The sequence below is a fragment of the Rhineura floridana genome, chromosome 1 (assembly GCF_030035675.1).
Source record: "Rhineura floridana isolate rRhiFlo1 chromosome 1, rRhiFlo1.hap2, whole genome shotgun sequence".
Lineage (NCBI taxonomy): Eukaryota > Metazoa > Chordata > Lepidosauria > Squamata > Rhineuridae > Rhineura > Rhineura floridana.
Window position 1 is genome coordinate 40,121,292 of NC_084480.1, and position 25,730 is coordinate 40,147,021.

Sequence of the window (25,730 nt, forward strand, 5' to 3'; positions counted from 1 at the left end):
AATGCATAGGCATGTGAAGGAGGCAGCCAATGTGTTCCATTAGTTTATTTGTAAGGCTGCCCTTATGGGCTGTGATCGAAGGGGATGATTTAGCTTTCTTTGTGGTTTCACAGCTGTAATTTATATAAAGCAAGCCTCTTTAAAAACTGATCAGCAACTCACCTCATTACCTGTGGGAGTTACAGCTGTAAAAACAACAACATGCAACTGTGCATGTTCCTGACATGCACATAAAACAATTCTTTGGATCTCCAGAATGGCTGTGGCCTTATCCATTGACTTTAGTATTTTGGGAGTCTTGAATTTGCATCCCCTTGATTATCTTGATCCCAACCTGGATTTAAGTCTGGTTTTGACATGAAAACTGCCTTCCTTGCCCCTTGATCTGCTCTGAGAAATGGATAGTGGGAGTATAACACTCTCGGTAATCCTGGATGTAGATTCTCTCTCCCCACTCCCACCTTCCCATGCCCCAGTATTTATTAAGTACATAAAGTGGTGGGTTAGATCATCCAGAGATTTGGGTTGCAAGGTAATCAAGATTCCGATGACGTACAACTCTTCCTCTCATTTACATCAGTTCCCAGGAGACTGTTGAAAGACTGAACCATGTTTGATAGCAGTGAAGGACTGGATGGAGTGCAACAAGCTGAAACATAATCCAGATATAACAGAAGTACTATTGGTAGATGGGCCACCTGACTTGGGGCTGAGTTTATACCCTGTTCCAGATGGGATTGCACTCCCCCTGAAAGAGCAGGTATAGTTTGGGGGTTCTCTTTGACCTGTCACTCCTGTTAGATGTATAAGTAGCAGTGGTGACAATGAATGCTTTTTTTTTGCTTTGTCTGATACGCCCTTCCAGAGAAAGGTAGACCTTGCCGTGAACAATCATGTCCTAGTGCCCTTCAAATTAGATTGCTGTAACACACATTATATGGGACTGCCCTTGAAAAGCATTCAGAAAATTAAATTAATGCAAAATACTGTACCCAGAATGGTGATGGGACATAGGCAATTTAGTTCTATAACACCTTTTTTGTTTGACTTGCACTGCTTGTCGATTAATTTCTGGGCTGAATTCCAACTCCCATCAACCCCAGACAGCATAACCAGTAGTAAACAATTATGGCACTTGTAATTCAGCAACAACTAGAGGGCCACAGGTTAGCCACCCCTGCCTTAATGGCTTGGGACCTGGCTACCTTAGGAGCCACCTTATTCTGTATACTTCGATCATAATCAGAAGCCTCACTTCAGATCTCTTGAGGTGAGGCTTCTGTTGACTAGGGCTAGAGTCTCCTACCCTATGGAATGCCTTGCCAAATGAAACCTGTCAGGCATCGTCATTGTTCTGTTTCAGGCAGTTGATGAAGACTTGGCTCTTTGGTCTTCAGTTAATTAAGTAACTTTGCATTGTCGTAGTTGTATGTTTATCTTGTTATACTAGAATTGTTAAATCTGTTTCATATTGTTATCATACTATTTTAATTGTGCTGCAGGGATGATCAGCTTGGCTTTACTGTTTTTATTAGTGATATGTTATTATTAGTGACATGTTAGCTACCTTGTGTCTCTTTGGAGAATAAGTAGGGATATAACTTTTAAAAATACATATTCATGTAGTTGCCCTGACATTGATGCTGCTATGAACACTCACTTATTTCATATTTCATTGGGTATATTGGAATGTATGGGCGTAGTTCAGAGGTAGACAATGTACTACCTTCCAGATAATGTTGGACTTCAGTTCCAATCAACCCCAACCAGCATGATAGTCAGGTTTGATGGGAACCCAGCAGCATTGCATACCCTTGCTTTAGCTGTAGTTTTCTTGAGAGTGTCATTTGTCATCCTGCAGTAGATTGATAGCAACATTTGCGGGGGAGAAAGTGATCCTGAAGAATGCTTTGAAGTATTAGAAATACAGTTTTGGTTCCAATCCTTCATACCATGACCTGGGAGTAAGTGCCCCTGGAAACAATGGAATTTCAGACCAGACATTATTGTGTTGTCAGTGGTGTAAGAATACAAGTGTGATGCGTTTTTAATGAAGTAGTGGAGATGGAATAAAACAGTTTCTGGGGAAATTCTATAAATTGTTGAATGAGTGCTTATGCTTCCCTTCCAGGCCGAATACATGAAGCTATGGTGACATCTTTAAATGAAGATAATGAAAGTGTTACAGTTGAATGGATTGAAAATGGTGATACTAAAGGAAAAGAGGTACAATTTAATCTTGTTAACCATCTAAAAAAGTTGTGTAAATACTTTGTTCTCAGTTGATCTTAAAGTATAACATAATGGACAATATACAAAATGAAAGATAAATCTCTGTAGCTGAATGTTTTGAACATGTACTGGTGGAGCAAAGGCTAATAGACGAGGCAATATGTTACCATGTGGAAATAAATATCAAATACTCATTTCATATATAGACCTGGTTCATACATCACATTAAACAATAGTTAAAATAAACCATGGATTAATGTGAAAGTAGAGTGTGCAGGTCAGCAAGCTGCTGAATTATCAAGCCCTTTATTCCCTCCCCTTCTCCTGCTGTTGTGGTGCTGCTGGGAAACAAGCTATGATCTAACGTCATTACATTTGAACCTGAGCTTGTGGTTTGTGTCACGTTGGTTACTGCTCATGGTTCACTTGGAGTGAAACAAACCATGAGCCTGGGTTCTGATGTAATGACAAGCCAGACCATGGCTTGTTCCCCAGCAGGGTGGCAGCAGCAGGAGCAAGGGAGGAGCAAAGTGCCTGCTATACAGTGGCTCCTGCTCCATTCAGCTATGCTTTTTTATGCAGTCCAAGGGAGAAAGTGAATTAAAATGCCACCATCAGCAGACGACAGAAGTATTTTGGCATATAACAGTAAACTGTCTGTTACCATGGTTGTTTGGGACGTGTCTATACAAATCTGAAATCTACTTTTCTGTGTTCAGGGAATAAGCCCTCTGGAACGTGAATGACTGACGCCTTTCCCCTTTGCAGCCCTGGCTATAATCTTCTGGAGAACAAGTTGCTGTGTGTCTAGTAGATCTAGCTCAGAAATTAGAATGTTTACTGGAAAACTGGCAAAAGGGGAGAAGCAGAGAAAGAGAAAGTTATATTTCCTTCCTTAAAATATATGGAGGAGGAATGGGGGATGTCTCTAGCATCAGAGTGATTCCAAAAAAGAGGCAGAAAGAGCAGGCTTTCTTTGACCAAGGCAAAGCTTTACCAGGCAAGGATTGCTGGATGAGGTGGGTGTGCAGAGATGGGCAGCCAAACCTGGGAGCTCCAGATGTAAGGCTGAGCTTATCCTATTTGGTCTCTCAGGGAATTGGACTGCTTTTAGAATAGTCTTTTTAAAAAACCTAATAAGAGTGGGAAAGGAAGACTTCCAGGTAGGTAGAATGAAAAGTAATTACTTTTCTTCTTGACAAAAGGGTTATATGAGCTGAATTCTAGCTGGGTGTGTTGTAGTACTGATAGGTCATGTAAAAATTCAGGGCTGTCAATAGCTAATTGTTAAATGATACTTTGTCTTGATTGAATAAAGAAGCATACAAAGATTAGGCTTTAGCTAGCCCAAGAGTTCTCAGGCCAGAATGCAGAGAGTTGGGACACTCCTTTTTTCCATTTCAGAGGGGTGTTAGTGGGAACTGCAAATTCCGTGTAATTAGACTTTGTCACTGAATTTTCAAGATACAATGAAATTTTTGAGCCTACGTGGTAATGTGGGGACCTAAAATGGAGGTGAGGTGGTACTCTGGCAATAAAACTACGTGGGCCTGTCTTGTTTTATTAAAATAAAATACAGGATTTGTTAGTCAATCTATTTATCTTGTATGCAGATTGATTTGGAGAGTATATTTTCGCTTAATCCAGACCTTGCTCCTGAAGATGACGATCCCAGTCCAGAGACCCCACCACCTCCAACACCTTCAGCTAAAGTAAACAAAATTGTTAAGGTTAGTAATAATGTGATGCCATTTGACTGACATTACCATAGTTCAGTTTACCTGTTGGTATGTTTTTTAATTTTTTAATTCCAGGTTTAGCTGTTTTATGGTTTCTCCAGTGGGCACCAGGACACTCCCAAGTGGGTACTGTCTTCCTCTCCTGTTGCTTGAGGCAGGAAAGAGTTAACACTCCAACAGATTGTTACCTCAGCATGCACAGAAGCAGAATTCTTTATTGACCTTTGCCTTTCTTCATGCCGACAATGCATTTGTTACTGCTGGGGTAGGGATGTGGAGTCGGCTGGTGGGCCAGATCATTGTCTCCCCCATGGCCCAAGTTTGACAGGTGAATAGGGCCACCTGCCTGCCAATCACATGACATCAAGTGACCCATTTTTGCCTGTTTAGTTTAAAATAAAATTGTGCAGATAAAGGTACAGTGCTTTGCAAGCCTAACCATCAGCTGACACCCTTTGGGCCCAGTCATGTCTTTACCTGCCCCACACCTGATGGATGTGGCTTGGTCAAAATGGCCTGATGGGCTTAATTAGGCCTGCATCCCAGAGATTCCTCACTGGTGAGATACAGTACAGTGAAACTTAATTACTTTCCTTTATAAATTTTGATTATGAAGAGTTATTTTTGTCTTGAAATCAGTGCAGCTGCTAATCTTTGCAACAGATCCTTGTTTTGAAGGTACTCTTGCTTAGGTTAATCGGAAAGTGGTGCCCACCCCGTATTATATTTATTGACCCCATAGGAATCTTAGTAAGAGTGATGGTTATTGGTGAGGAGAGTTGAACCATCAGAAGTAAACTTTTTTTCTATATGTAGACAAGGGCAAAGAACCTTTATTAGCCCATGAGCTGCATTCTCTCATGGGCAACCTTGCAGGGGCTGCATGCCTGTGGTTGGTGGGGGCAAAAGTGGGTAGAGGAACAGAGGTACGCTTGTACAGCAGGCTACATTTCAACCATGCATGAATTTGAGGTTTCTGCACGTGCGTACATAGCCTGCTCTCCACTTTCCACCCAGGCAAGCAAGAGGTATAATCATGGTTCAGGGACAAATTCCATTCAGACAAAAGCATTTGAGGAAGGCATGGAGCAGGGCCATTGTGGGACATGTCCTGAGAAGAGGAGGCATGGTTTGGACAGAGTCCCAAGGATTTGGATATAGAGGCCTGGAGGGCTGCATCCAACCCCTGGGCCTGAAGTCTCTCTCTTCCGCATCCAATGTAGATAATATTACATTGTCAGTTATGCTACCAGAAGATTAAGCAGTTTATAGTAAATTTAAGGGCTAAACTGTGATACTAAAGGATGTCCATCTCTTTAAGTAGTGTGAATCTTTTCTGAAATGCAAACAATGGACATGGGCCTGATCAAGCCAAAGGATGGAACTTCATTCCCTCCAGGCCTGATGACTATGGGAGTTTTCTTCCTGATGCAAATGAATTATTAAATGGAGGTCTTTATCCCAATCTGTACCTGTTTTGGATTTGTAATTGTTTTTACATATGAAATTGTTTTTAATTGTGTTTATTGCTGATGTTTGTAATGTGAAAAAACTTTGAGATACTTCATGGGAAGTAATTATCATAAGTGAAATCAAATAAATATCAAATGGGAGGGGGCTATTTTTGTCAGGATCATGGCGGAGGGTTATACTCTTCTGCCATTTTGAGCCTGATTGAACCCTGCTGCAGGTTGTTTCTATTTCTAAAAAGATTTATGCAACTTAAAGAGATTTAGTGTAAAGTATAGCTTGGCCCCAATACAGTCCAAAGTGAATTTTTGTATAAATCTGTCAGTTTTTCAGATGCAGTTGCATTATAGGGTTATATGAAGACATTCTGATACTGGGATGCTTTTATTTTCAGTCCCTGAAATCCTTAGCCTGGAATATTCAGGTAGTATCCAGTGTAGTGCTAAGTAAGCGTCCCATCAGCACAGGATTTCCACTTGTGCAATGGGACTTTCCCCCTCTTTTCCTCCCCATGCTCCATGCCCTCCCCAAATTTGCTTTGGGTGGATTTGGAGGAAACCCTAGAACAGATTTAGGGGGCCTGTGGTGGAAAGAAAGGGGGGGAAAGGCTCATTGTGCAAATGGAAATCCTTGCTCTGAGCTTGCTTAGTGATATGTTGGACACCATACTGCACACTCCATTGATGTTATATTGATAACCCGGAGTTTTTCCCCAGTTAGTCCTTTCATCCCCCAGCAGTGCATGTGTGGAGTTCCCCCCCCAAGTATGCCTCACTTTTATGTTTATTTACATGAAACTTCATTTTGTTATTTTGTTGCCCATTTACCCAGTTAGAAAAGATTCATTTGCAGGCAAGATGGATAAGCTTGCTATTTTTCGTGGGGGAATGATGTAAACGCTTTTGAAATTAAGAATTTTGTTGACTTCCTGATCCTCCCTAGTTGCTGAGGGCTGCTAATCGATAGACTACTTTGTTCTTTTTTTAAAGACAGCAGAGTGGACAACAATTAATAGTGTTTGTCTTTCTTTAGAATCGGAGGACAGTGGCACCTTCTAAAGTTGAAGCTCCTGCTAGAGACAACAGAGGTCAGTTAGCATACTGTTTCCTATTTGAAAATACAAAGAGGTGGTAAATTCTGGTTTAATTGCCTAGATCAAATGGCAAAACATTTTGTCTGTGTCTTTCTTCCCTGTAAAATTACTGCCTGATAGTTATGTTCTATATTCCAACCATCTAAGATGACCTGCAGCAATACAACCACTGTTACTGATTTTGTCTTGAGTTTATGCTATAGTTGGCCTGCTGTGAGAATAAGGACCTTTCTTCTTGTCTCTGTATAATCTTGCAATTGAATTCTGTGGTTGTACCGAGAATTCCTGGAACCTTTTTAAAGCTATTGGATGAGGGGAAGCACTCTTGGTCCTCCCAGCAACCAGAGGACAAATGTTTCAGCATTGAACAACCATAATAGTAGCATTGTTGAGAACTTTCTTCTTGGGCTGTTCTTTGAGTGACTCTTTTCCCCTAAAGTGAGGGATCTTTCCTAAAACAAGAGGATATCTACTGTTCTTTTCTTCTGGCACCTCCTTGTGGTTGACATTTTCATATGTTGCCTTACAGGCACCTGTAAGATCTCTTCTCTTGCGCTGGCCAGGCACGGATCTCTCATAATCCCACCACTAGGCGTCACTACCTGACACACTGGAAAGCAATGCTGCCCTGAGACTTTGCCGTAGTCTGCTTCTTTAACAGATTGCTATTAAGTGTCTAGGTACACTTTCAGGCCACAACCCCCACCTGTATCTTTCTGTCTTTAAAGACTACAGCCTTGGGTTGCCTTTGGATACCTGCTGCTGATACACTAACCATTCACTACTGCCACCATAGATACTGGTTCCAGCTTTGGTTTTGGCTCTACCCACCCTTCTTCTCTCTATGAACCCAGCCAAGGATCAGGCGTGTTGTTAAACCAAACAGATTTATTAAATAACACTGGGAATAAACAAGTTTACTTTGAATTCAGTTGTCATGCATGTGGTTACATATAAATGATCTTCAACGTGTTATAGTTTCATAGAATCATAGAATAGTAGAGTTGGAAGGGGCCTATAAGGCCCTCAAGTCCAACCCCCTGCTCAATGCAAGAATCCAAATCAAAGCATTCCCGACAGATGGCTGTCCAGCTGCCTCTTGAATGCCTCCAGCGTCGGAGAGCCCACTACCTCTCTAGGTAATTGGTTCCATTGTCTTATGGCTCTAACAGGATGTTTTTCCTGATGTTCAGTCGAAATCTGGCTTCCTGCAACTTGAGCCCATTATTCCGTGTCCTGCACTCTGGGATGATCGAGAAGAGATCATGGCCCTCCTCTGTGTGACAACCTTTCAAGTATTTGAAGAGTACTATCATATCTCTCCTCAGTCTTCTCTTCTCCAGGCTAAACATGCCCAGTTCTTTCAGTTTCTCCTCATAGGGCTTTGTTTCCAGTCCCCTGATCATCCTTGTTGCCCTCCTCTGAAACTGTTCCAGTTTGTATCCTTCTTGAAGTGTGGAGACCAGAACTGGATGCAGTACTCAAGATGAGTCTTAACCAGTGCTGTATAGAGGGGAACCAATACTTCACGCCATTTGGAAACTATACTTCTGTTAATGCAGCCTAATACAGCATTTGCCTTTTTTGCAGCCACATCACACTGTTGGCTCATATTCAGCTTGTGATTAACGACAATTCCAAGATCCTTCTCACATGTATTGCTGAGCCAAGTATCCCCCATCTTATAACTGTGTATTTGGTTTCTTTTTCCTAAGTGTAGAACTTTGCATTTATCCTTGTTGAATTTCATTCTGTTGTTTTCAGCCAAGAGGTCTTCTGTATCTTTAAAAGTTGTGCAGGGGAAAGGGAGAATTTCACCTTGTGGTTTTTCCCATTACAGTGTTGCAAGAAAACCTGCACTTGGCTGAATTTTCTCTTCTCTTAAAGATACAGAATCATTCTCAGGCCCTGAGCCTGGCAACCCTAGTGTGGTCACTTTCCCCCAGAGTTCCCAGAAGTAAGATGTTTCTCTTACTTCATGTACTTTAGTCCTAAACCTGCCTCACTACCCATCTAAATACACATCCACCACTCACCCTCTTCAACCCAAAACCAGAACCGAACCCCCTGACCAACTGTCATTCTCCCATATATACATTCAACTACCCAGACGCTCAGCCAGTCACAACACAGCATTCCTCAACATTCCATCACGTGTACTCCCCCTCCCAACTCATTCTACTTACCATATTTAACCTACAAAACTGGCACTTACCATAAATATTATACAAATACTGTAGGGGCATCACAGCATCCTGCTACAAAAGTAACACATGGGTGGGTTTTTTGGCTACAATCATGCATGCATACCTGGGAATATGATCCGCTGAAGAGTGGGTGTACTTAGAAAACTGCAAATGTCGTAAATACACCAAATAGTACAATTTTGCATGTTGAGTTATAAATAATACATTTTATATTGTTAAAGGACTAAAATTAGATAACAAATCAAGAAATGCATATATTTAAGTTTTAGCCTAAATTTTATTTTTCTTCCTGAAAAGCCAGGAAGAAGTGTGGTTTTTTTCCTCAAGGCTTCAGAATTTCTGGAAATTTTACACACCTAGGGAGAAAGGTTTCTCCTTTTTCTTTAATCTTTATTTTTTTAATATGCTGCCAAACTTGCCTGTGTTTCTGTGGGGGTAGTATTGCTATTATTTTGTTTATTATGTTTTTATAGCCTGTTTTATTTATTTTGTTTTAACATTGTATAAGTCACTGAGCTGCTGCTGCTGCTGCTGCTAATAGTAATAATAATACCAGCCTAATATCCTTGGTGGTAGAACATTTGCAGGGCAAGAAATAACCCCACTGGACACTGACCGACAAAGAAGGTAGGAAGCTTGAAGGAGTGGCTGGTAAATAATGTCAGTATTCTTCCTGTGTATAGTTGCTGTTTTGGATCTATGTAATGTCAGTATTTTTTCATGGAAGAAAATGCTATCGTTGGCAACTAGCCCTGATCGCTATGCTGTGCCTCCATAGACAGAGGCAGTATGCTTCCAAATACCAGTTGCTGGAAACCACAGGAGGGGGAGAATGCTCTTTGCACTCAGGTCCTACTTGTGATTTCCCATGGGCAGCTGGTTGGCCATTGTGAGAACAGGATGCTGGACTAGATGGGCCACTGGCCAGATTCAGTAGGCTCTTCTTGTGTGCTCATCTTCATTTATCTCCAAAAGTATTGGATGTTATCTCCTGTTGACATTTTCCTGCTCTTTAACTCCCCATGGTTTGCTTCAGTGGATCTGGAAGATGCCTATTTCCATATAAGTTTGTTCACAAGTTCCTCTATGTGCTTTGGGGGAACACTGTTCCAATATCATGCTCTACTCTTTGTATTCTTTGGCACCCAGAATCTCGATTAAGCAAATGCTAGCACTTCATTATCTGTATAGTGATGCTATTTGTCTTCTCATTCCTGAGGTCTGTTCTCCATTTAGTTTTTATCTTTAACCTCTGTGCCTGGGCAGGTAAAACTGAACAGGAAGGTGCTCACCTCTCCCACAGGTGCAGGTGCTGTGAGAGGCTGTTTCTATGTTCAGTGAGAGAAGTGAAAATGCCTCTGTAAATCTGAGATCTCTGGAAAGTTTTGAGGAAACTCTGTGTGGGTGCAGAACCTAATTGTGTGACTACACAAATGACTCCTCAAAGAACATCAGTTACTGATAAGCAACATGTCCTTTCATAGCTGAGTTATTTTTGCTTCTTATTGGCAGACTTTCAGCCTCATTGTCCAAACTGGCTGACACAGGGAATTGCACAGGACAGCTATACCTTTGTTATCTTCAAGCTGTTTGAACATGAGCACACAGGGGCTTGAGGGAGGAGAGGGAGAAATCTGTTACAGGCCTGGGATGAAAATCTCTGTGCAGTAGATGCCCACAACATCTCTTTCACTGTTCTCCCACACCAACCAGAGAATTTAGTAAAATGCTCCTCTGTTCCACTTTTTTGGCTGATCAGCTCCTCTATCAGTATGAATATTTATATCTGAATAGGTTGTGGGAATCCTCCTTTAATCTGCATTATTTGCAATACCTGTGCTGATATGCAGATAATAGGACCTAACTAGTTCCTCAGAGGTGTTCATGGAACACGCAAGTAATCTTCTACCACCAAGCCCTCTCAGTGATGCTCAACCAATTTTTTTTTCCCTGATGGAACTTGTTTTGAAAGGTTGAACTCACTTCAGTAGTTCTGCTTGCCTGGAAACTAAGTCTACTTATACTGATGTGCCATATTGAAGCATGAATTTTTTGACGCAGCAACTGAAAATAGTTTATGTATACTTAATTTTAATACTAGTTTGTCTCATAGCATATTTGCCTAATGTACTGCTTCGTCTCCAAAAAAGGCTTTCTAAGTTCTCTTAAGTAGGAATTGTTTTGGATTTACATAATATTGTGTTAATTAACAAATCATTCTGTTGAGAAACGAGGCTAGTTTCTTCTTTTCTATTTATGCTGGTTTTCTTAGTAATTTTGTGGGGTTTTTTTTTGCAGTGGTTGGTTCTGCGCGTGCACGGCCTACTCAACTTCCTGAACAGTCTTCCTCTACACAACAGAATGGTAGTGTTTCAGATATATCTCCAGTTCAAGCTGCAAAAAAGGAATTTGGACCCCCTTGTATGTAAATCATGAATAAGGATTCATTCATTTTAGGCATTACATGTACACTCTCTTGGACAATTTTGTAAATTCATAAGTAGTGAGTTGTCTGTATCAATGTTATGTCTACCTTGAGAAATCACAGTTTGATTGTTCTTCTTTAGTCCTGTTGATAACAGAATATCCACAAAATGTTAGTTGTTCTAAATAAAATGGCCTGTGATTGAAAATTGACCAGACCTTTTATTAGGTCAAACCAAGAGAATAACATGTATGTAAGTCAGTGCCTGCTCTGTGTTGTTACTTTACATTGTCCATATCCCTTAAATTGGGCCTGCAGAGTTGTGAGAGCTGCACTGAAATAGTAGGTGGGTTCAAACTGACTACAGCTTTATTTGGTATGGCTTGTCTTACACAGAGTTTGTGATGGTATAGGGCAAGGATCTGACTTTCTAACAGCTCTACTGCTGTGAGATTCGTTACTCAGCTCACATCCTGGAGAAAACATTAAGGAACGGAAAGTGGGTTCAGGCCAGCTATGGTGCAACTACAGCGATCATTCCTGTCAACCTGGAGTGAGATAGGCAGGATAGCCCCTTAGCAGGGCTGGACTTTGAAATGCCCCCTCCAACACTTTAAAGGAGTTTCTCAATAGGAAGCAAGGATTCCAACCCTATTAATCCTCATCCAAGGATCTTATGCTATGCCTCCAATGCTAGCCAGAAAGTTGTGGCAGAAACAGAGAACGTAAACAGAATAAGCAACTAAAAACATTGGAAAGGCACCCACCTGTTTCATTAGGCAATTCATTATTGCGAGTAAAAGTCCTTCCCAGTTTTGTCAGCTGGTGACTAATGTATGTCCATAGCATGGTAATTGATGAGCACTGTAAGATGAGGACGGATGGATGAGACAGTGAAGTTATTGACTAGGATTCGATTGGACTTCTTAGTTTGTATCCCAGGATTGGACAGGAAGGGTGATGTTCTGGTCCACATCAAAGTCCTGCTCCTAGGAAATCTGTAAGCACAGCTGGGCTTTAGAGGGATCAGCCAGGTGGAACATGAACCACAGCGTGGCTGAGTGGTAACCATGTTGCATTGGCACCTAGCTGTGCCAGCAACACACCGCCAAGATCTCCATCTTCCACCACCCAACCTTGTGACAGCACAGAATGGGCCTCCTGAGTACTTAGTGTTATGTTTTGTAAGTCTATAACCAAATTGTAGAAATTAAGCCCTGTTTATGCTTAGGAAGTTAGTTAATGCAGGCACCTATCAATTTCTCTGGTAAAATATTTTAAAATTTGAAGCATTATGCATCACAGAAATGCTTTTTTCTTTTTAAGCACGTAGAAAATCAAATTGTGTGAAAGAAGTTGAAAAGTTGCAAGAAAAACGTGAGAAACGAAGATTACAACAGCAGGAACTTAGAGAGAAACGTGCTCAGGTTTGTATTTTTATCCTTGTTCACTTGTATTTGTATTTATAATCTCTGTTCTGGCAAGTTACTTCAACTAATGATGAATTTCCTGACTCATTGGTAGCTATTGCTTCCTAAGATGGTATGAATAAAAATATTACTGCATATTTATTATAAGGATATCATATTTGAGAATGTGAGATTTTAGAAGTGTTATTTAAATAGCTCTGTAAGCATCTCAGTTGACAGAAAGTGAGCACATCTTTACAATCTTTATTTTAAAAAAGTTGCTAAACTTAAGAAAATCTCTTAATATTAATGAGTCTTGTCACAAAGCAGAAGCTTTAGAAGAACTAGTAGCATAATCCTGTTGATAGCTTGCATGTTATACTGACACTTCCAGCCTCCTACTGACATGAGAAGCAATATTGGTGTCCAGGCAATGATGTTGTACTGATGGTCCTAAGCTGCTGAAGTGTGTGAAGATTTTTCTGTTCTTAGTTCTCAGGAACTAGCAAGCGACAAACTTTTTTGTTCTTTTTCATGAAAAGAGCTTATTTTAATATGCAGGCTGTAATTTTAAAGCCTGTGTGTGTTCTGATGCTTTAGTGTCAGGAGCAGCTGAGCACAAGGAAACACCTTAACTTTGAAGGCAGTTGGACTGCCTTTACTTATTTAAGATTTTTCAGCTTATGTTAAAGTGTGACATCCAATTTGACTCCTTTAAGGCTTCTTTGAACATTATGCAACAAAATAAACCAACCAATCTATATAAAATGTCATTATTAATGACATCAGTGTTTCCAGTGTGATCTTAGTTTTCATGTTAAAAACATAGCAAGCAGATGTAACATGCTCATCAAAGATATTTTAATTAAACCAAGACATATATGTTCTTTGAAGATGAAAAAAAGTAGTTGATAACATATTTTTAGTGTTGGCTAACACCAGAAGACATTTGGAAACTTATCTAGCCAACCCAGAGTTCATATTAATGAGGAGAGGTTTTCAGTTTATATGCCCAGATGATGCATATGTACATAGAATCAAAATTATTTGTTTAGGAGAATCTGGAAAAAAGAGAAGGAAGTGAATTATGCAGTGTTTTGAGTTCGAATATTAGCAAGTGTGAGTTTTGCTAAAGGTCAACTTTTTAAAAAAAAAAAAGCTTGATGGAAAAATGGCAGGAAACTGGCATATATGTTGTTAAATTCAAAATGGTGGGGAGCCTAGGTTCAAATATTTGCTCATTGGGTGGCTTTGAGTAAGTCATTGGCATGATTCGTATGCCTATCTCATTTGAAGAATGACCTTTAAAGGAAGCCCCCTCGATCCTTAAAGGGAGTTTCCCAGTGGGAAACTGGGATTCCAGCCCTATTAATCCTCATCCAAGGATCTTATCCTATGTCTCCAATGCTAGCCGGAAAGTTGTGGCAAAAACAGAGAACATCTAGCTTTGTGAAGGAGGAACAGGCAGGCATCTCCCCCATCCATAATTGTCATAATGCCATGTGCGACACAGGTCTTCCATGCTAATGTCTGTATGTGTGCAGAACAGAGTTGGTCTAATATTTTTGGCCCAGCTCTTTTTTTGACAGTTTGGAGAAGTGTGTGCCTGCAAAATTGCCCCAGAAAATTGAGGAAGAATGGGTGAGATTTCTGCAAATTTTGGTTTGTGTATGTTTGGATTACCTTATTGTAAGAGAAGGTGACGGGGATTTGGTGGTTTTCCTTCTGTTTTCTTATACCTTAAAAATGCCTCACCAGCCACCAGTTGCAGCTGGTCTGACTTTCCTGCTATGTTTTCTTTCTATCTGTGCCATATCACTATGGACACAACATCACTTCATTAAGTGTAAAAATTTAATTTGGCATGTATGGTAGAAAAAGCGGGCATCAGATGACCACTCTTGTAAATGTAGTAGAGGGGATACACTGCACAGGAAGAGGTTCTTCAACAAAGGTGTGAGGTTAAAATGATGCTTCTTGGAGGAAGTACTACTGTATGTAATGTAAATATAGTAAACAATAAAGCTCTAGCTACCTGCATAGTTCCTTTGCATTTGTGTAAATGACCCTTTGGATTGTGATCCTTCTGTAGTTCATCATAAATGAAATTGCAAAGTACTGAAATACGAATTTATATCCTTACTAGTTCAGGTTTCTATCATTGCGTCTGCAGATAATATATGAGAGAGAACAATTACATCTTGTAACGTTGGCAGCCACTTTTTCTTTTAGGATGTTGATGCTACAAATCCAAATTATGAAATCATGAGTATGATCAGAGATTTCAGGGGAAGTCTGGATTATAGACCGCTGACAACTGCAGATCCAGTAAGTTTTGTTGCAATGCTTTCACAATGTGACAATTCGGGAAAGTTTAAAATAAATTGTGACAGTGTAGTGTGGCCATAAAGTAAACATATGGCGAGGTTTATTAAATATCTTGGAATTGTTGTATTTCAATAGCTTTCTGATTTTAATCTGCTCTGTATTGACAAAGATGTCTGAGACTACCCATGCTGGTATTTTTGCTGCCTGGTAATTATTTTGAATTGTTTGCTTTGTCTGAGGAAAAGGTAATCAGAATTCATTGTTTATTCTTGATAGTAGGTTTATGCTGTTGTATCACAATTAGTATAAATTACTGCACTTCAGTGAGTTCACTTCTAGTCATCACATGTTAAATAAAAGCCAGTTTAGGTGTGACTTTTAGCTGCCTGTGTCTCTCATAGGTGTTATATACTTTTGTGAGCTGGGACCTGGCAGATCTCAGTCATGGCAACCTGTAATCTCTGAGGCTCCTAAATGTGCTATTGAGATTAGAGTAGCTGTTGCTTGAGATTGTAAGATCCTATCTCTTTTTAGAAATCTATTCCTGTTTGTGGTAAAAGTGGCTCAGCATAATATCTGATCAAACATCTACAGGATTATCAAGTAATGCAAATAACAATATGTGAGCTCGCCCATTAGTTACTGGATTTTTTCAAAATGACCAAGAGAATCTGCCTAGACCACAGTGATTTAGGGCAGATGTGGGGAATCTTTGGCCCTGCAGATGTTGCTGAGCTATACCTCCCATCAGTCTCAGCAAGCATGGCCAATGGCCAGGGATGATGGGAGTTGTAGTCCAGCAATGTCTGGCGGGCCGAAGGTTCCTCACACTTGTGTCAGGGCATGGCCCTGAAAAACTAAGGAATTTGTCTCCCACTTAGAGCTTTTTGCCCTATGAACTGCATCTTCTATAGAGTTGAACTGAAAATCACATGTGAGACTTTTCTTGGTACAGACACTTTTGTAACTTTGAGTTGTATCCAAGTTTTATTTGGAGTAGACTCATTGAAATTAATGGACCTGTTAGCCATCCATTAACTTTGGTGAATCCACTCAGAGTATATCCCAGCTCAGTGATTGAGATCATCTGCAGGAGCAGCTTTGGTCATCCCCCAAGCTGGCAAGGCTCATTTAACATTGACATGAAATCGAGCCCTCAGTGTCATTGGCCCAATTTTCTGGAATGCTCTGCCAACAGAGATTCTGTTTTAACTTTTAAATGCCTGCAGATAACCTTTCTGTTCTGCCAGACTTATGCAGGTAATTAAGAAGGTGTATTTTTGCAGTCACTGACCTCTGTTTTCTACTGTATTTTTAAAGGTTTTTACTGTATAGGTTTTTTTTAACTTTTTGAAAACGGCTTTGATGTTTTTAAATAAAACAACAATATGCAAATATATTTATAAATTTAAGAAATCTATTCTGAGCAGGCCTAATGTTGGATACAACCCACCTTTGCCTTCTCATTTTTTTTGTTTTTGATCATGTACATCATGTATAATTGCCTAAGTTTCAGTTTCAAATTTGATTTAGAATTTCCCATGTCATTTACTCTCTTTTCTTTTTTAAGATTGATGAGCACAGGATATGTGTGTGTGTTAGAAAAAGACCACTCAATAAAAAAGGTAGGACTCTTTTAATATGTGGGCTTTTATCTGCAGTGTTTGCGAAGTAGATAATAACTATTTTATATTTGTGAAAGTCTTAAGGCCACATGCTGAGTTGAATTTGCTTTTGGTGTGGGTAAGTAGGTATAAGTAGATCTTTGGAACTCCTTGTTTATTGACCTCAGGCAGGTGCCTTCCTTTTCCTTTTTGGAGCCTGCTAAAATATTTTTTCCTTAATTTGCTTTAAAAATGTTTTTAATTGTTTTTTGTTTTATCAGTAATTTGAATGTCTTTTGTAAACTGCTTAGAAGTTTTTTTTACAATCAAGTGGTATATACATTTTAAATAAATAAATAAATAAATAAAGCTACAATTCTGATTTATTGTGACTCTGTTGTGGATGTACATTCTGAAACTGTAGAATATGTGATGATAGACCTGGATCTCTAGAAGGTTCTTGACTTAGTAGTTTTTCTCCCTCCCGAAGTTGTTGAAAGGGCACTGTTGGTATCTGAGCACACCCAGAAAAACAAAAACTACCTTGTACACATATACACATCAGCATTCTGCAAAAGATGAATGCCTGATTAACCATGGCACTAAACTATGGTCCATTATTTTTTACCATTAACTCAGCTCCAAAAATACTCTAGCAGAAAGCCAACCCCACTTGGAAGTGTCCTAGTGCCCACTGAAAGCAAGGTATTGCACCTTCCTTATGTAAGTTTCCTTTTGGTGCTCTGGGTAGTCCTTTGATATGAAAGAGTTGGGGAAGATGCTTCAAGGAACAGGCAGCAGTCATCACTCCCTTCACAATCCAATACAGGATGGTTGTAACCATCCTATGTTACCAGTTGTCTATATCACAGGATTGTTGGTGCCCAATATCTTTCATTCTCCAGTGGGCACCAGGACACCCCTCCCAAGTCGGATATTAAAAGAAGCGGCATCATTTTCATTGAACATCAACGATATGACAATATCCTTGTTTAGATTTCTTAAATCCAGGTCTTTATTTTTGCAATGGGTCCCCAGATAGGATTTCATTTTCTTAGTCTCACCATGTTTGATTACTGGGAGAACTATTGCAAGACTATATTGATGAGGTTTGATGCTATAATAAGACTTTATTCCATCAAATTTTTCAAAATGTTTATGTGATCCTTCAAATTTTTAAGGTGAAATATGAAATGTGAAGGTCTTTAATTCTCTGAACTTAAACATGTAATTCACTGTTGTAAGATCTGAAATTCCAGGTTTATTCTGAGGGTTTGAGTAACTTGATTTTGAGAATATCCTTAATGTTTTTATTTGTGATTTTAGTTGAGCTTATTATAATCTTCCTAGGAGACAAGTCATAGTCTGTTCCTGCTTCTACAACAGCAATTAGTTAAATAAAACTAAAGGGAGATGGGTTTCCCTGGTGAGTTTTGGCATACTGCAAAGGATGCTTAACAGTTGTTTAAAATAACATAATCAGAGTCTTATGATACCTTGAAGTCTAGCCAAGTGTAGTACAGTTTGCTCTAAGAAACTTATATTCAGATATTTGCCAGACTGGAGTGGAGGACACTGTTGATTGGGATGATCCTCCCTCCGGGAGTGAAAGGCAGGGCCCTTTCTAGACTTCTGCCTTCTTTCCAGGGGAGGAGCCATCCCTCTTACCAGGCTGACCCTGTCTGTGGGTGAACAAGGACATAGGTTTGGCTTGCTCTGCAGCCCTTTTTCTATTGTCTTTCTCTCCATCACTCTCCTCGATTGTAAGGAGTTGGGGAGGGCAGATGTGTGCGTTGGCACCAGAGGGGGGTCCCCTTTTTTGTGTTTCCTGTTGCTGTTGGGACCCTTTTCAAGGTGAGGGAGAGCTGCAGTGACTCCCTGGGAAGCTCCCTGACTTCCAGCCCTGTAGTTTCCTTGTTTTAGCGCTACCACAATTTTGGCGGGAGCACTATTTTGGGTCGGTTTTTTGGGTGGGAGTGCCATTTTGTGGGTTTTTTTCAGCCCATTTTTTTGACCTGATCTGGTCTCTTTGAAAGGAGGTTTCTCATTTGGGCCATCTTTTGAATTACACATCCCTTCCTCGGGGGAGGTTTTTTTATAGGTCCCTGGTGCTACTTTTTCTAGGCTTTTAAGGTCCCTTGGAAAGCAGCCTTGCAGTGCGGTTTTCTTGAGGGGGTCAGATCTTGTTGGCCTGTTCTGTCCCCTTTCCTCAGGGGACTTGGAGTTAAGGGAGCAGCAGGCGATTCCTGTCAAGAGGTTAATAGGCAGGAACACCATTTCCTCTGCTCTGAGCAGTGGTTGCCCCTTCTTTTTCCAGGGCCTACCTGCATCACCATTTTGGTAGCTGCCAGCTTTCATTCACTCCCGTTCCCAATAGGGGTCATTTGAAGGCTTCTTATTCAAGGTTTGTACATAACCTTTTGGTTGTCCCTTCTATTTGCCCCTGTTCCCCTTAGGGGTTGTCTGGGAGCCCTTATCCCTCATGCACCCTTATTCCTTTGGTTGTCCTTTTCATCCTCACTGGTGTTGGTGTGGGGCGATGGAATCATCTGGTCTTACTGCTCAAGGTAGGGGGAGGTGTTTGACTCAAATGAGTTGTTGGTTACTGCTTCCAGGTCTTCATTGCTTTCTCAAGGCCTGGGCTTGGGCTCCAACTGGGAGAAAGGCCGGGATATAAACGTAATAAATAATAAGCAAATGAAGACCTGGTGGGTGGGTTTCTGTGTCTGATGTCCAGCAAGAGGTGCTCCCACATGCAGGGGAGTTTCCTTCTGTTTCTCCCCCCCCCCCCCCGGTTGCAGTCATGCATTACTCAGGATATCAGGGAGGCCATCCCCTCACATTCTACTCCACTTCAGGTGATTATTGAAAGAGGGTGTCCTTTGTCTTGTAAAAAGCACAAGGAACACAGAAAACATAAAAGTTGTAGGAGGCCTTCTTTCTCCTTGTCTGGATCTTTTTCCTGTTCTCGTCCCCTAGGAAGAGACCCAGTACCCTGCAGGTCCATGCTAGGTGTCAGTGGGTGTCAGTGTCTGTTTGGGGAGGGTGGCAGAGTTGGATTCTGGGATGGGAGGGGGTTCTCTTGGGGTCTGAGCTTTCCCAAAGGGAGGAAGAGGGGAGGGGAGGGAGGGGGCTCTCTCTGATTTATTTATTTATTTATTTCATTTTTAAACCGCCCATAGCTAGTAGCTCTCTGGGCGGTGTACAAAAAAACAGAGTTAAAATACAATGTTACAGTAAAATCCATTCCAAATAACAGGAGAATTTAAAACATTCACATAAACATTAAACATTAAATATTAACATTAAACATTAAAATGCCTGGGAGTATAGCCATGTCTTAACCTGGCGCCTAAAAGAAAATACCAAAGGCGCCAGGCGTATCTCCTCTGGTAAGCTGTTCCACAATTCGGGGGCCACCACAGAAAAGGCCCTAGATCTAGTAGTAATCCTCCGGGGATCTTGATGTGTTGGTACCCGGAGGAGGGCCTTAGATACTGAACGAAGTGGACGGGTAGGTTCATAGCAGGAGAGGCGTTCCACAAGGTACTGCGGTCCCACACCGTGTAAGGCTTTATAGGTCAAAAACAACACCTTGAATCTGGCTCGGAAACAAACAGGTAGCCAGTGCAAATGGGCCAGGACAGGTGTTATATGCGCGGACCGATTGGTCCTCGTCAGCAGCCTGGCTGCCGCGTTTTGCACTAGCTGTAGTTTCCGAACTGTCTTCAAGGGCAGCCCTACGTAGAGCGCATTACAGTAATCCAATCTAGAGGTTACCAGAGCATGAACAACTGAGGCGAGATCATCACTGTCTAGATAGGGCGTAGTTGGGCGACTAAGCGAAGATGGTAAAATGCATTCCGTGCCACCGAGGCCACTTGAGCCTCAAGCAACAAGGAAGGGTAAAAAAGGACGCCCAAACTACGAACCTGTTCCTTCAAGGGGAGTGTAACCCCATCTAGAACAGGTCGAACATCCACCATCTGGGCAGAAAAAGAGTTCACCAACAGTGTCTCGGTCTTGTCTGGATTGAGTTTCAGTTTATTAGCTCTCATCCAGTCCATTATCGCGGTCAGGCAACGGTTTAGCACATCGACAGCCTCACCTGAAGAAGGTGAAAAGGAGAAGTAGAGCTGCGTGTCATCAGCGTACTGATGGCAACGCACTCCAAAACTCCTGATGACCGCACCCAGAGGCTGCATGTAGATGTTAAAAAGCATGGGGGACAAAACCGATCCCTGAGGGACTCCACAATGGAGAGTCCAGGGTATCGAGCAATGTTCCCCAAGCACTACCTTCTGGCGACGATCCGCTAAGTAGGAGCAGAGCCACTGCCAAGCAGTGCCCCCAACTCCCAACTCCGCGAGCCTCCCCAGAAGGATACCATGGTCGATGGTATCAAACGCCGCTGAGAGATCAAGGAGAATCAACAGGGTCACACTCCTCCTGTCCCTCTCCCGACAGAGGTCATCATACAGGGCGACCAAGGCTGTTTCACTGCCAAAACTGGACCTAAAACCGGATTGAAACGGATCCAGATAATCGGTTTCATCCAAAAGCGCCTGGAGTTGGGTGGCGACAACCCGCTCCAAAACCTTGCCCAAAAAAGGGACATTCGCCACCGGTCTATAGTTGTTCAAAATATCTGGGTCCAAAGAAGGTTTCTTTAAAAGAGGTCTCACTACTGCCTCCTTGAGACTACCAGGGACTACACCCTCTCCCAAGGAGGCATTTATCACTTCTTTGGCCCAGCCGGTGGTTATAGCCCTACCAGCCTTCACCAGCCAAGATGGGCAAGGGTCCAGAGCAGACGTGGTTGCCCGCACCATTCCAAGTACCTTGTCCACTTCCTCAAGCTGCACCAACTGAAACTCATCCAATAATAAAGGCCGCGCTCTGGACACTTCAATGGATTCAACTGACATAATCTCAGAGTCCAAGTCCCGACGGATGCAGTCAATCTTATCTTGGAAGTGTTCCGCAAATTTGTTACAGCGGGCTTCTGATATTTCCTTAGTATCAGGAGGGCCAGAATGTAACAGCCCTCGTACCACCTTAAATAGCTCCGCTGGGCGGCAAAGAGATGATCTAATAGTGGCAGCGAAATAAGACTTTTTCGCCGCCTTGACCGCTTTTACATATAACTTAGTGGAAGCACTTACCAAAGAATGACTACATCCGTCAGGAGTTCGCCTGATAAAGGAGATTGAAGTAGTCACTCTTCAGCAGAGACTCTTCCCTCTGATGTGTTTTTGCTGCTACTTGCTAAGGCACTCAGGGTGTTGCAGCTTGTAGAGGAGGAGCCTGCAGCTGAAGGAGCCAAAGATACTATTGTCCTGGGGTCCAGCACAGCTTTCCCCTCTGCCACCACAAAGCTGGCCATGGTGCCTTTTCCACAGTCCCTTGAGCAGGTTTGGGATGCAGAATGGGCATGCCCAAACAGGTCCAAAAATGTTCCAAAGATCACTAGAAGGCATTATACCCTTCCTGATGAAGTAATGCAATGCCTTAGATTCCCATCAGTGGATCATCCCATGGCAGCTTTGGCATCTAATGCAGCCGTTCCCTCAGAAGGAGGTGGGTGGACTAAAGGACCCTTGTGATAATCATGTCGAGGGAACCCTTTGGTGTAGTTTTGAGGCAGATGCAGTGGCATTCAAGGCTGCTATCTCCTCAATATTTGCTAGAGCAATTTTTGCTCGGTATTATAAAAATACCAGAGAGAAATAGGAACTAATCTGGTTTGTCCTATTTCTTAGCAGAGATATAAAAATACAAGCAGCAGAATGAGAATGTAAACCAGGCCCACCTTTCTCTATATAAATAACAACAGGCACAATCTTCTTAGGTAAAAGATAAAACATTTATTCACAACCTCTTCACATGTTAGAAACATAGGCTGTAGCTTAGATGAAAGAAAATATAGAAGTCTCAGTCCATCTTGGTGTTTGTATTAATGCTCTTAGCAGAGAGCATCATGCCATGCGGCCGCTCTCAAAGGTAGGAAGATCAGCAATGGAGAATATTCAAAAATCCCCCAGGACAAAGGAGGAGGAAGTCAGGTAAGTAACTCCACCCATTAGGAAGTTACATCATGGTAAAACAGGTACATGGGATATTCCCCAAATATCCCTTAAAGGGAACATGCAACATTTGCCTATTCCAACAATTTTTTTGTGGGCTGAGGAGCTGAGAGTGATGGATGGTGTTCCTAAGTCTCTCAAGGGCTGTTTAAAAAGATTTCTCATGCTTCTGCCTTGTCGGCAGATGTCTTACTGGAGGTGCTCCAGTTCTCTGCTAGATCAATGGCAGCACTACAATGGCCGGGAGAAACATTTGGCTCAGGCAGTGGGAGGTTGATCAGCCCTTCCCAACAGAGGCTTGTTGGTTTGCCTTTTGCTGGTTCTCACCTTTTTGGGGAACCTTTGGACAAGCACTTGTTGGAAACGGACGAGAAACAGGCACATTCTTCTGTTAAAAAGGACGACTGGAAGGGGTGCCAAAAAAGTTCCTTTTGTAACACCAAAGGCTTTGCCAAGCCCAGAGGGGTATACTCAATTTAAATCCCGCTGGGGAAGACCTAGTGGGGATGGGAGACAGTCTGCTTCCAAACAAGCTGGGGGTCCCTCCTCCTCCAGGTTCTCCAAGGGTGCCAAGAAGCCTGCCTCCACTTGATGCAATCAGGGATCTGGATCAGCTTCCAGTGGGGGCCTGGCTTCTGCACTTTGACAATTGGCTCAACATTATCTGGGACAGGTGGATGCTGGACACTGTCACACCTGGCTATGCATTGAGGTTCTCCCGGACTCCGCACAACAGATTCTTTCGAACTCCACAGTCCTGGAAACCCAACAAGCACTAGAGTCATAGGAAGGCTGTTGACCTTCTCTCTTGGCCATTTGTATGATTGAACTGCCTTGCAGGAGAAGTGTGGAGTTTGTTCAATTTTTTTTGGGGGGGGGCTATAAAAATGGCAACATCAGGGCCATTTTGCATCTCAAGTGGCTCCACAAAAATGTGGCCAGAAAGAGGTTCAGGATGGAAACCCTTCAGTTAATTGTCATAGCAATGAGGAAGGGGGATTGGATGACCTCCATAGACCTCTCTGAGGCATATCTGCGCATCCCAATCCTGCAAAGTCACCACAGATTTCTTTGGTCCTCCTCTGACAAAACCCAGTTCCAGTATTGGGCCCTTACATTTGGCCAAGTCACTGCAAATTTCTTTGGTCCTCGTACAACAAAACTCAGTACCAGTATCTGGTCGTTCCATTTGGCCTGTCCTCGGCTTCAAGGGTGTTCACCAAGGTGTTGGTGGCCTTGGTCACCCACTTGCACACTAGAGGGATCCATCTTCATCCCTATCTGGACAACATTGTGGTCTAGCCTCTATCCCAGGAACAATGTCTCTAGGACATGTAGGTGACCCTTAGGTGTCTACAGGATTTGGGTTTTGTGGTCAATATGGAGAAGAGCTTCATGATTCCCACACAGTCTCTGACACGTTTGGGAGTAATTCTGGACACAGATTTGTTTTGGGTGTTCCTGACTCCGGAATGGGTCCTGAAGGTGTTGCAGCTGGTGGTCGTGTTGCAGTCACTGGACCTCATGAGCCTGGCCCAGCTTCAGAGAATGATGGTCTCCTTTCACAATCTGGTTCCGTGGGCTCAGTACCATTCTTGTTTCCTTCAGCAGCTTCTCCTGCCCTTCCAGGAAAAAAACCATGGAACGGGAGAAATTGGAGGTCTGAGTGCAGGAAGCTGAGGTGGTGGCTGATCCCATGGCATCTGTGCAATGGCGTGAACCTGGAGGATCCTCAGCAATTGGTACTCACCACTGACACAAGTCTATATGGATGGGGTGCACACCTGGGAAACAAAGTGGTGCAGGGTGTCTAGAGCATTTGGGAGGTGCAGATGAGTATCAGTTTCCTGGAGTTGAGAGCCATCAGTTGGGACTGAAGTCTTTTCAGGTTAATGTTCAAGGGGCCCACCTACTGGTTCTCACGGAGAACACTTTGGCCAAGGCATGTGTGAACCATCAGGGAGGGACCTGTTTGAGGGCTCTCAGCTTGGAGGCAGACAGGTTCTGGGCAGAGGGCTCCCTCCTGTCTCTCTGGGCCAAACATCTTGTTGGGGTGGATAACCTGATGGCGGACTTGCTCAGCAAGACCTACATCAGGGAGTCAGAGGGGCAGCTGCACCCTCAGGTCTTTGCCTAGGTGGCAGACCGACTGGGCCAGTCACCACAGAAAATACTCAGGTGTTGATGTTCATCTCTCAATTTCCAAGTGACGATCCATGAGGGTGGAAGCATTGGAGGTATCATGGCCCATGTGTTTCCTTCCCTCCTTCCTTGTTGATTCAACATATGTTGTAGAGGGTGTATCCATTCAAGACAGAGGTGATTCGGATAACACGTACTAGCCTTGTTGCCTGTGGTTTCCAGTTCTACTCAATCTTTCTTTGCGGAAAAGTTGGAGGATTCTGGTGAGGGAGGATCTGCTTTGACAGAACCTATGGCCAGACTTCTTCCAGCTGACAGCCTGGGAGCTAAAGGGTATGGCTGAGGCAGCTGGGTTTCTCTGGGGGTTTCCTTGGCACACTGCTATCCCCCTGATGGGCGTCCATTAATAGGATGTACTCAACGACATGACGTGTTTCTGTCTTGGTGTGCCACGTCGTTGGTGGACTCTGCCTCTCAGGATGTTAAAGTTTTGCTTTGTTTTCTTTAGGCTTGTTCAGGTGGAGAGTGGCTTAAGCTGCAGTTCCATTAAATGGCAAGCAGCAGCACTCAGCAGCATTTTAGCTACTCTTGGGGGTCTGGTGCTTTCTTTGTATTTCTTGTACAAATGCTTCATTAAGGTGGTAAGTCTTAAGTTGCCACAGGTGGTTTATGGGTTCCCTACAATGGGGTTCTTACTGCTGTCATGGGCCTATCTTGAGGCCATGGCGACTTGCTTTCTTAAGTTTCTGTCTTTCAAGGTGGTGTTTTTGGTGGCTGTCACTTTCGCCAGGTACATTTCGGAGCAGGGGTGCCCTGTCTTCGAATGTTCAGTTGTGTGTTTTTCATCCAGCGCTGTGGCCTGATCCCCCCTTCATCCTGAAGGTCACTTGGTTTTTCCACTGTTCCCAGGAGGTTGCCCTCATTTTGTATCAATCCTTCTTGTTCATAGGAAAGGAAGTAGCACGCCCTGCTGTGCCCTGTGGTCGGCTTTGCAG

At 42.5% G+C, this 25,730-nt stretch overlaps 1 protein-coding gene across 5 annotated transcripts in view; it reads left to right on the forward strand.

Annotated features, from left to right (window-relative positions):
- Positions 1-25,730, forward strand: part of KIF2A (kinesin family member 2A) — a 97,388-nt gene that overhangs the window by 12,968 nt on the left and 58,690 nt on the right. For 2 of the 5 annotated variants that reach the window (XM_061618997.1, XM_061619006.1), the window contains exons 2-9: positions 581-760; positions 2,132-2,226; positions 3,846-3,962; positions 6,474-6,528; positions 11,040-11,162; positions 12,493-12,593; positions 14,808-14,903; positions 16,474-16,528. In XM_061618997.1, the coding sequence (XP_061474981.1) occupies positions 2,149-2,226; positions 3,846-3,962; positions 6,474-6,528; positions 11,040-11,162; positions 12,493-12,593; positions 14,808-14,903; positions 16,474-16,528 (625 nt within the window). In that variant the 5' untranslated portion in view covers positions 581-760; positions 2,132-2,148. The remainder of the gene's footprint in view (positions 1-580; positions 761-2,131; positions 2,227-3,845; positions 3,963-6,473; positions 6,529-11,039; positions 11,163-12,492; positions 12,594-14,807; positions 14,904-16,473; positions 16,529-25,730) is intronic. The other 3 variants (XM_061618982.1, XM_061619012.1, XM_061618991.1) reach the window with 2 other exon arrangements.